The 10,806-nt window shown below is 37.9% G+C and overlaps 2 protein-coding genes and 1 long non-coding RNA gene across 3 annotated transcripts in view; 1 reads left to right on the forward strand and 2 right to left on the reverse strand.

The window, feature by feature from the left end:
* The window catches only part of LOC106299619, a 4,581-nt gene extending 3,049 nt beyond the window's left edge, over positions 1-1,532 (reverse strand). The window contains exon 1 of the long non-coding RNA XR_001261822.1: positions 1,297-1,532. This is a non-coding gene — a long non-coding RNA (uncharacterized LOC106299619). The remainder of the gene's footprint in view (positions 1-1,296) is intronic.
* Positions 1,533-3,284: 1,752 nt separating this feature from the next.
* LOC106299233 (uncharacterized hydrolase YugF) lies at positions 3,285-4,801 on the reverse strand. The gene is made up of 4 exons (XM_013735353.1): positions 3,964-4,801; positions 3,744-3,836; positions 3,588-3,655; positions 3,285-3,494 (listed from the first exon to the last, which is right to left on the reverse strand). Exons 1-4 carry the CDS (start codon positions 4,693-4,695, stop codon positions 3,380-3,382), a joined length of 1,008 nt encoding a protein of 335 aa, XP_013590807.1. The 5' UTR covers positions 4,696-4,801; the 3' UTR covers positions 3,285-3,379.
* A 1,519-nt stretch (positions 4,802-6,320) lies between these two features.
* On the forward strand, positions 6,321-7,222 carry LOC106296677 (germin-like protein 1). The gene has a single exon (XM_013732870.1). The coding sequence runs from the start codon at positions 6,440-6,442 to the stop codon at positions 7,061-7,063; it is 624 nt and encodes a 207-aa protein (XP_013588324.1). The 5' UTR covers positions 6,321-6,439; the 3' UTR covers positions 7,064-7,222.
* The last annotated feature ends 3,584 nt before the right edge of the window (positions 7,223-10,806 follow it).

Raw genomic sequence — 10,806 nt, forward strand, 5'->3', positions numbered from 1 at the left:
AATGATTCAATCTTTGTGGTGGTGGATCGTTTCTCAAAAATGGTCCATTTTATACCGTGCAAACGCACTACGGATGCCGTCCGTGTGGCTCAACTGTTCTTCTCTGACATTTATCGCTTACATGGGCTGCCAACCTCGATCGTGTCTGATCGAGACACTCATTTCTTGAGTCATTTCTGGCGCTCTTTGTGGAAGAAACTCAATACCAGCCTGGATATGAGCACAGCGTATCATCCTCAGTCGGATGGTCAGACGGAAGTGGTCAATCGATCACTGGGCAACATGTTACGAGCGCTTGTGGGTGAGAACATACGGGCTTGGGAATCTCATCTTTGTCAGGCAGAATTCGCCCATAATCACGCAGTTAATCGGAGCTCTGGTTTTAGTCCTTTTCACGTGGTGTACAGTGTGATTCCACAATGCCCGCTGGACTTAGCTCCCCTGCCCGACCCTGACGTGTTCATGGCAAAGCAGCTGACTTTGTGTCCTCTCTCCAGGAAGTACACAAACAGGCTAATCAGAATTTGGAAGCTTCAGCCCAGAAGTATAAATCTCACGCCGATACTCGCCGCCGGGAACTTATCTTTGCGCCGGGTGAGTTGGTTTGGGTTGTCTTAACGAAGGATCGCCTCCCTGCACACGAGTACAATAAGCTACGATCTCGGAAAATCGGACCTTTGAAGGTGTTGGAGCGCATCAACAAAAACGCGTACAGAGTGAAGTTGCCTGATCACATTAAGACAGCCAATGTCTTTAACGTCAAGTACCTCTCCAAGTTCAAGGGCGATAACGAGGATCAAGATTCGGGGTCAAATCTTCTTCTACCTAGAGAGACCTGATGCAGCGCATCTTCATTGCCGCCATTGCTCGAGCTTCACACCTTGAGATCATGGCGGGAGAGTCTCTTTTCGTTTGTTTTATTTAATTGGGCTTTCATTTGTATAAAGGCTTTTATTAGGACTCATTAGGAATTAGTTAGCGTATCTTAGGAGTATATTCCATTTTCAGCTTTATTTAAAGATTGTAACAACGTGATATGAGATCACGCTTTATAATATTCAGAAAACAGAACTTTCAAGTTCATCTTCTTCCTTGTTTATCGGTATTCTTGAGAATCAACGATACACAAGCTTCGATCGAGTTTCGGGTATTCTTAGACTAAACGAATTTCGTTTGACTTACTTACGCTGCGCCAAGAAGCCAAAAGATTCACATCTATAAATCCAGAAAGCAAAGCAAAAATAATTCAAAAGCTTGACTATATACAAGAATGGGAAAAAAGATTAGATTTCTTACCTTTAAAAGCAGAAAAGAACAAGCTCAGTGAAGTACAGATAAAAGCAGAGATGAAATCGAGATTGTATTTTGTCGGGAAGTAAACAAGAATCTTGTTTCTCGAGAAATAATATGACAATTATTGGATGCTGGTAAAGTAAATAAGAAGGAATCTACTTGTCGTCTCTAAGATAAACAGTCTGAGACAGAGAGATTTGAGAGGAATATATATGTACGTCAGTATGTGTATACATGTTCTGATCTCTTTTGAATCCTTTTTCTAAATAAAATATTTTGGCCTGTACTTACTCTCCATCTCAATTCTGTGGAGTTGATTTGCCCAAAAAAGGTGTGCCAGTATATTAAATGTAAACTAGATCTCGCGTTTTTGTTTTCATTTATTTTTGTGTAAATATTTTGTTTTTAATTTTAAATTGGTATATATTATAATATATATGTCTATCAATTTTTAAAACATAATAAGTTTACTGTATATTTTTTTCATTAAATAGATTGTTTTAAACTTTCAGAAGTATTTGTATCTTCTTCTATATATATATTTTCGGATTATAATTTCATTATTAGAATCGTAACTATATCTATAAAGATTAGTAAAATATTGTTTTATTGTCATATTCAAAAATATTGTAACATTTCACAAATTTAGAAAGTTTTTTAAAAATTAAACTTTCCGCTTCATAGATTTATATTATTGAGTAAATAATTAAACATTTAGTTTTTGTTTAATTTTTAAAATAAACTATATAGTTTAAAATTTGTTTTCATTGGTTTAAGGTAAAAATTAATCATTGTTAGATAATATGATTTTTTGTTATTTAAAAAAAAATCTTTATAATTTTAAAAGTTAACATCGACAAATATTTAAATAATTAACATATGGAGGTATAGTATTACAACATTAAATTATATCTATTTAATTTATACTATCTATAAATCTAATAGATCATCTGTTATTTAAATTCAATTATTGATAGGCGAATAAAAATTTCTGGTAGGTCCAAAATTTAATTGATAAGATTAGAGATTAAATGTAACATGACTTTCTAGTAATAGGTCCATTTAAAAAAAAAAATCACACATGAATCAAGGTTGTGACTTCTGTTTTAATATATAAGATGTAAACGTAAATTTAAATTTAATATTTAAGACTACTATAGTAAATGTACTTTCATAAGAAAAAGTATGGATAATTTTGTAGCATATAGATAATATATGTATTTAAATTACTATTCAGAGTTCAAACTCTGAATAAATCGAAAATATTGAACTCGGATATTTCAAGTATTATATGTAATTTCCAAACAAATTAGAATTATTATATGACATGCACTAATATAAAAATATGTTTGGATCATTTGTAGCATACTGATAGTTTATGAATTTAAAATTGAGTACTAAAAAAAGTTCAAACTCAATAAACCAAAACTATTGCAAGAGATTCTAGTGTGTTTAAGTATACAATAAATCTAATCATCTCTGTCACTGTCACACATCACCTAATAATGCTTGAAACTACAATCTCTTGCTTTTGTGAATCCGAACTGGGCCTTAACACTATTTTCTGCCACTTATGTTTATTAGGCGTTTGGTTTGGTGACCAGTTGTTACCTCGCTCCACTGCACTTCTCTCCTCCACAGGTCCGGTTTGAGAGATACCGCCGTGGTCCTTATTCCTAACCAGCATAAAACCAACATAAACTAATAGAATATCATAAAATATTTAATGATCCAATTGAATATCCAATCAAAAATATATTACAATGGGCCAAAAATTTTACACTCCAGTTAAAAAAACTATATTTTGAATTCCTGTATACGGTTTAAATATGCTCCTTACTTTTCTTTTTGCAAAAGTATGGCTTGGAGACTTGGAGTACCAGTTATCTATCCGGAACCCAATTCACTGTGATTAGCTGCAGATTGTTAGGATTTGTGTACTGTGTACATGAGACCGGTTATTTCGCGGCAGTTCAAAAACGTTGTTTAGATTGATATTAATTCGTTTGTAATTTTCTTGGAACATACATATATAATTAATATGTCAGACATAAATTTACTATGTTTGTCAGAACAGAAATAGGAGTCAGGAAACATCTAAAACAAACGAGGTTATTAAGTTGTTAAGAGTAGTTGGTGCTTCAATGTTCACGCCGTGTCCAATATCCTTCAATATCTCTATACTCGAGTTTGGCAAATGTCTGCCAAAAGTATGTGAAAACATGATCATTTACTGAAAATGGAAATACTTCGGTAAGATTTTTTTTTTTTGTTATCATGATTGTCATATTTACCTATGTAGACGACGTCCATGCTCCAAGGGAAACACCTCATCCTTATCACCCCAAATAATTAAGGTTTTCTGAATATACATACCAAATTAAATCATTCAGTTACAAATGTTTTTTATGGATAAAAAGTAAAAACTGATCATTGAGGATATTAGTGACCTGTGATATTGCATAGAACTCAGCATCTTCTTCTCTTTCCAGCAAATTCTTGGCTAACTCAACAAGTTCCTTCCTATTCGTCTCATACATCACCTGAAATTTTGAAACTTAATGGTTTATTTTTCATATTTTCTAACGTCAGGGTTAATTTCAAAAACACATGAATAATTCTGGGCAGATTATGTAATTAAGAAAAACGGAACAAAGAAACAGAACATACAGCGATGAATTGGGAGAGGATGAAGTCTGGAACCCAGTCAATGAACGCGATCCCAGTATTCATTGAAATCCTAACTAACATCCGTAGGTCGCGCGGACTCCTCGGAACAAGAATCTCCGACACATCTCCACCATGTTTTTTCATCTCCGTCATCTTCTGCTGTTGCGTAAACCCCACTCCACTGCTCACGATCACCAGTCTCTCGATCATCTCCGGCCACATCTTCGCGATCCGGTACGCGACGAAACCTCCGTAGCTGATCGAGTAAACCGCCAAACCGCCCTCGCTGCAGCCCAGCCTCTTCAATCCTCCGACGACGTTCCTCGCCTGAAACTCGACGGTCCGCTCGGTGTTCCTCGAGTGAGATTTCCCGAAGAAGACTAGGTCGGGGATGAAGAGGTTGAAAGATTTGGAGAGATCTGAGACCTGGTGGATAAACTGCCATTTCGAGTTTCCTCCGTAGCCGTGTAGCATGACGAGGTCTGGGCGGTTGTTTCTGCGGTGGCCGGAGACCCAGAAATGTACGGTGGTTTCTCCATCGTTTAAATCGACGGTGATTGGGCGGAGATCGCAGAATGTTATGAAGTATAATGATAAGAACGCGTCGGCGAGGTTGATGAGGATAGGGTAATCGAAATTATCGAATAGACACAAAACGAGGCTTTGGAAGAGAGATATCGCGATGGAAATGTAGCGACGGAGAAGAGGAACGATGAGTTTCATGGACGCCATTAGAGTGTAATCTTCTGGAAATTTCGGTTTTGCATGTGTATCTCGGTAAGAGAGTTGGTTATGGCTAATATTAGAAAACAGATCCTTTTAAATCTCTTCCGGTCAAAGCCGGTTTAGTCTGGCCTAATTGGATTTAAATTTCTGAGTAATCTAATTGTTGCTGGTTACATTTGGTAATTAACATGACGTTTACAATGCATGCTTATCTTTAGACACCTAACATGACATTACAGCGTGTGTGCAATTTGAGTAAAGAAAACAATGGTGAACCTTACTTTTCTGTTAAATCTTTCCCGCCAAAACTTCACTAGGATAGAAAGATATCATAGTTGTTAGATGTCAGTCAAACTGCCAATGCTTTAACTTGGATAGAAATATAACATATTGAGTCTACGTTGAGTTTTACTCCACACATTTGCAAGTTACATGTAACAAAAGTAGAAGGGATGGTTTACACCCAAAACAAAAAAGTAGAAGGGATCTTTATAAGAATCTTTCTTAGATCACCCGCATTGAGGGTTTATGGGGGGGGGAGTTCACACAAAAATCAAGAAAAAAAAAAAAAATTCAATCTCATGAACCTCTCTCTCCTAAAGCTCTTTGGGATGAACCCCTCTCTCCTAAAGTTCATCACTGTAGCGCGGGCCCCAGGTGTCGTGGCGGCCCACGATTGGTCTAGTTTTTTTTTTTTTTTCTTTTTTAAATAAAATAAAAAAAAAAAAAAATTCAAGCTCATGAACCTCTCTCTCCTAAAGCTCTTTGGGATGAACCCCTCTCTCCTAAAGTTCATCACTGTAGCGCGGGCCCCAGGTGTCGTGGCGGCCCACGATTGGTCTAGTTTTTTTTTTTTTTTCTTTTTTAAATAAAATAAAAAAAAAAAAAAATTCAAGCTCATGAACCTCTCTCTCCTAAAGCTCTTTGGGATGAACCCCTCTCTCCTAAAGTTCATCACTGTAGCGCGGGCCCCAGGTGTCGTGGCGGCCCACGATTGGTCTAGTTTTTTTTTTTTTTTTCTTTTTTAAATAAAATAAAAAATAAAAAAAATTTAATAATAAAAAATTGAAAAGATGAACCCAAGAGGGGGTTCATTGATGTCGATGCTCTTAAGCTTCTTCTGGTGGTAGGGACATTTATAAGAATCCTTTTTAAGCTTCTTCTAGCTGTCAAATAGTGTCTTGTAATGGTTCTTCACAAGTGACTCTGGTCCACACTACATTACAACACACATACGTATTTTCTACGTCAAACTAAACCCAACTTGTGACTAAATTTTGGCCCTTGACTAATAACTCCAACTACCGAAGTAAACGAGTGTCTTGTTGGCGCGTGATTTTCTCTCTTCTGCTTACTTGAGCCACATGTTAAAACTGAAGCTTGATGTCACCAATATCTCACTCTCTGTTCTTCTCAAAATCTTCCAAGACACGGTCTGATGAATCCACCAGGCTTTTCCTTTAATAACCCGAAATCTTCGCAGCCAATAAATATCAATGCGTACATCATCATTAGAATCACCAGCGATCCAATGATGCAGAACAGGCAGGCAAAGAAAAGATACATTTTGTTTGTATCTAAGAGTGGTCCTTGTGTTTGGATGTCCATAACAGTTTCCAAAAGCTTATCTCCATTTTTCGAATGTTCACCACACAGTTTCTTAACCAACCCCTCTATATAAACAATGAAGAGAAGAGAGAAGAATAGAGCAAAATATTAAAGGTGTTAGTTCTTAAACCAACCAATCAAAATGTTGCGCATTATCTTCCTCTTATCTCTCCTTTTTGCTCTATCCAATGCCTCTGTTCAAGACTTCTGTGTGGCCAACCTGAAACGTGCTGAAACCCCTGCCGGTTACCCTTGCATTCGTCCCATTCATGTCAAAGTCAAGGACTTTGTCTTCTCCTTAGGCACTCCTGGAAACACTACAAACATCATCAGCGCTGCCGTTACGCCCGGTTTCTCCGCTCAGTTCCCGGGTCTGAACGGTCTAGGCCTCTCTACAGCTAGACTTGACCTAGCTCCTAAAGGTGTGATCCCAATGCACACTCACCCTGGTGCCTCTGAGGTTCTTTTTGTCCTTGACGGCTACATTACCGCTGGGTTTGTCTCCTCAGCTAACTCTGTCTACGTCCAGACACTAAAACCAGGACAGGTCATGGTTTTCCCACAAGGCCTGCTTCACTTCCAGATCAATGCGGGGAAATCAGCTGCTGCAGCCTTTGTCACTTTCAGCAGTGCTAGTCCTGGTCTCCAAATTCTTGATTTCGCGCTTTTTGCTAATAGTCTTCCCACTGAACTCGTTTCGGCTACTACTTTCCTTGACCCTGCTTTAGTCAAGAAGCTAAAGGGTGTTCTTGGAGGAACTGGCTAAAAGATACTTGGGACTCATTGGCACTTTTCTCTATGATGGATTCTTGTCTTCTATGTTTTTTAGTCCTTGTAATACCTGTCCACATTATTACATTGTATGTGAGCTTTTCATTTAAGATCCTGTGTTGGTCATACCGTTTATAGCATTTGTTAAAACTAACCATTGACCTCTGTGAAACCTTCCAACAGTGAAACTTAGATAATAATAAAACAAAGATAGGACCAGTCTCTCACATGGGTCTCTGTGGTCCCAAATCCATAAAGCTTAGATCGGTCCATTGCAATGTTTGTACATGATATGTATGACATTTACCCTCATGGACCATACAAAAAGGGGACATGATGAGAACAATCCTGGTTTAGTCTCTTACTAACTTAGATCTACTACCACTGGGAATCAAGAACACAATGATGGTTCTTTTAAGTTTTGCTGACAGAATTTTCTAAGTGTATAATCAAGCTTGAGAATCTATGAACTCTAATTAGCATCCTAAACATATTAAGGTTAAACCATATGTATATTGTAACCATTAGCTGATTTGAGATTTGATGTGTTGTTAAGATGAAAAGTTCTTTTGTTCGACACATTAACGTAAGAACCTTTACCAGAAATATTTAACTCTACTAAACAAAACCAAAAAGTGTTCTTTTTTTTTTTTTTTTTTTTTTATCAATCCAAAAAGTGTTCTTTTAATTTTGGGAATTTTCCTAATTTTCCCTTCAATTTTTTAGATGCAGTCTACTTAAAAAAAATAAAAAATTCTGAATAATTTTCTTTTTTTTGGTCAAAAAAAAAAGAAAAACTATTCCAAAAAGTTTTCATTATTTTTTATTTCCATAAAAACTACAAATAGGTTGATTTTAAGTTACCGTTGAAAAGGTCTATGAAGCCCTACAAGATTATTTTGCACTTGTATGTATGTACGTACATACATTTTTTTTGTACGTACAGACTTAATAAGTTTTAAACTCTAAATCTTTGACCCAAAAAAAACTCTAAATCTTAGATTTTATATCCTGTTATAAATATCTTTAACTCTAGAGAACCTATAAATTTAGTCTTTTTAGAATTGACATTTTGTTTTCAAATAATTTAACATTACTTTCAAATTATTGTTTTTATAAATACTAAATACTTATGATTTAAAGGTGCCGTTGAAAAGGTCTATGAAGATTATTCTGGCAATTATATGTGTGTATGCACAGACGCAATATGTTGAAAGTATAAACAAATTTGTGGCCGCGTGAATTCAAACAGAAAGGTAACGAGTTTAATGTTTTTACGGTTATAGTGGTTATATTAAAACTAAAATAGCATTGTTATATTAATCATAACTTATGTGGTATTACTAAAAATGTAATTATATTTATAAATTATTAAATCTTACTAACAGTAATTTAGTTTAGATATATATTAAAACAGCAGTGAAGATGTAAGATGTCTGCCCTGAAGTAGTCGCTGACGTAGTTGCTGAAGCAGACGTCGGATTAAGTAGTGAAGACCATGTGGAGTCAAGATGCTGAGCTGGAGTCGTGTAGACTTGGAGAGCAAGAGAGTATCTTGGAGATATGGAAAGAGGAATAAACTTGAGGAACAAGTTTATGACTTAAAGAAAGAGGAATAAGTGCATTCCAAGAAAAAGAAAGTTGCACTTATTGTTATGGAAGATGTCCATACATGTTGCCTTGGAGACTAGGGTTTCGGGAACATGGAGAATAACTATAAGATAGCTATGGGGTCGTCTGTATAGAGACAGAGACACGCGGAGGCTGATCTTATAGAGAGAGAGAAGCTTTTGGAAGTGTTCTGGGTCGTGCTGAAGCAGTGGCTGAAGTACTTGACGGAGAAGAGACATAAGCAGGTAGCTTAAGATCTTTCAGTAGCGCGTGTTAGGGTGTTAACACTGACGAGGAAAAGCTGAATTAAGCAGATCTTGTAATAGATTGTTTAAGGAGATTCTAATAAAGCTTTGGTGTGCTTGTGTGATTTGTCTCTTGAGTTAACTTCTGCATTATCAAATGTGGTGTCATCTTTGCACTAACAAGTGGTATCAGAGCGGGTCACCTAAGTTACTGGTGTGATCCTGAAGGTGAAGATGGACACGATTATCTCTGTGCAGAAGGCGATTGTGTTGAATGCGGACCAGTATGGTCATTGGAAGGCTCGCATGAAGCAGATGATTCGAGGAATCAATGAAGATGCGTGGACAGCTGTGGAGATTGGTTGGGAGGAGCCTACCATAGTCACAGGAGTTGAGAAGAAGCCTAAGCCAAAAGAGGATTGGCCAGAGGCAGAACACAATGCATCAAAATTTAATGCAAAGGCGTTGTCGGTGATTTTTGGAGCTATTGAAGTAGAGCAGTTTCAGCTGATTCAGGGGAGTACTTCGGCTAAAGAGGCGTGGGAGATCCTGCTGAATTCGTTTGAAGGAGATGAGAGTTTCAAGAGGACACGTCTAGATCATCTTGGGTCGCAGTTTGAGAATCTCAGGTGGTCTGATAATGATTCTGTGGCGAGCTTCAGTGTCAAACTCAGTGCTATGGCGTATGAAGCATTTGTACTTGGGAAGAAGTACAAGGAGAAGAAGCTGGTAAAGAAGTTACTACGTTGTCTTCCAACAAAGTTTGAAGCTCACAAAGTGGTCTTGCAGATGACTACAAACACGGATGAGCTCAAGTTTGACAAACTTGTGGGTATGCTAAAGGCACAAGAGATGGAGAAAGACAGTAGTTCAGTCTCTACGTCAGGTGGTGCATCAAGGAGTATAGCTCTTGCTGCTGACAAAGATGGAGATAGATCTCCGAATGTTGAAGATGCCATGGGGATGTTGGCTAGGAATCTGAGTAAGATGATGAATTCCTCTGGTGGGTGGAATCAGTATGGTCGCCAAGGAGGTGATCGTGGCAATAGCAGAAGAAGAGAACGTCTTAGATGCTATGAGTGTGAAGGGGTTGGTCATATAAGGGATGACTGTCCTGTAGCACAACAGAGAGAACTTAAGTGTTCTGAGTGCAGAGGTGTTGGACACACACGGCGTGAATGTCCAAACTCAAAGAAAGAGAAAGGAGTTCCATTGCAGTCGTCTGATGATTCAGAGTCTGAAGAAAATGGAAAGGTGATAAAGAACCTTGTTGCATTTGGTGCACGCAAGGAGGGATCTATTAAGTCCTCTGATTCAGATCTCAGCACAGATGATGAGGAGTATCATGTGCTGCTTAACAAGTGGTTGAGGGTCAAGGATCAGAATCTGAGATTGGAGGATATGGCTCAGAAGCAGAACGAGTTGCTTGAAGAACTTCGTGAAGAACTTGCGGCTGTGAATGAGAAGAATGAGTCTCTTGAGCAGGAGGTTAGCAAACTGAGGGAGGTTGCTATTGATGAACGTGAGAGAGCAATGAGGCTGGAACGTTATTTGGCTGAGAATCGCAAACAGATCAGGATGCTCAACAGTGGATCCAAAGAGTTGGATAAGATACTCTCGATGGGTCAACCAGCCAAGGTGAATTGGGGACTGGGATATCGAGGAGCTGGGAGTACTAAGGAAGTACAACAGAAGGGGCTATCACATTTCGTGCATGGGAGCACATCAAAAAGTGGAGCCAAAGGAGCTTGTCAGGAAGTACGTCGGGACGTACGACAGGGAGTAAGGCATGAAGTTCTACAGCGCGCAGCTGTGAGTAACAAGCCGAAAGTAGTACATCAGTGCAACAACACGAAGGTCAGACAGGAGGTTCTGAAGCATG

This window comes from Brassica oleracea, chromosome C6, assembly GCF_000695525.1.
Source record: "Brassica oleracea var. oleracea cultivar TO1000 chromosome C6, BOL, whole genome shotgun sequence".
Taxonomy (NCBI): domain Eukaryota; kingdom Viridiplantae; phylum Streptophyta; class Magnoliopsida; order Brassicales; family Brassicaceae; genus Brassica; species Brassica oleracea.

What these genes read in the sequence shown, in the direction of transcription:
- LOC106299233 (XM_013735353.1), bottom strand. Translation starts at nt 4,695, where the DNA reads ATGGCGTCCATGAAACTCATCGTTCCTCTTCTCCGTCGCTACATTTCC. An exon ending in TCCTCTCCCAATTCATCGCT is followed by an intron (nt 3,837 to 3,963) that starts GTATGTTCTGTT and finishes TCAAAATTTCAG; the next exon opens with GTGATGTATGAGACGAATAG. An exon ending in AGTTCTATGCAATATCACAG is followed by an intron (nt 3,656 to 3,743) that starts GTCACTAATATC and finishes ATGTATATTCAG; the next exon opens with AAAACCTTAATTATTTGGGG.
- LOC106296677 (XM_013732870.1), top strand. Translation starts at nt 6,440, where the DNA reads ATGTTGCGCATTATCTTCCTCTTATCTCTCCTTTTTGCTCTATCCAAT.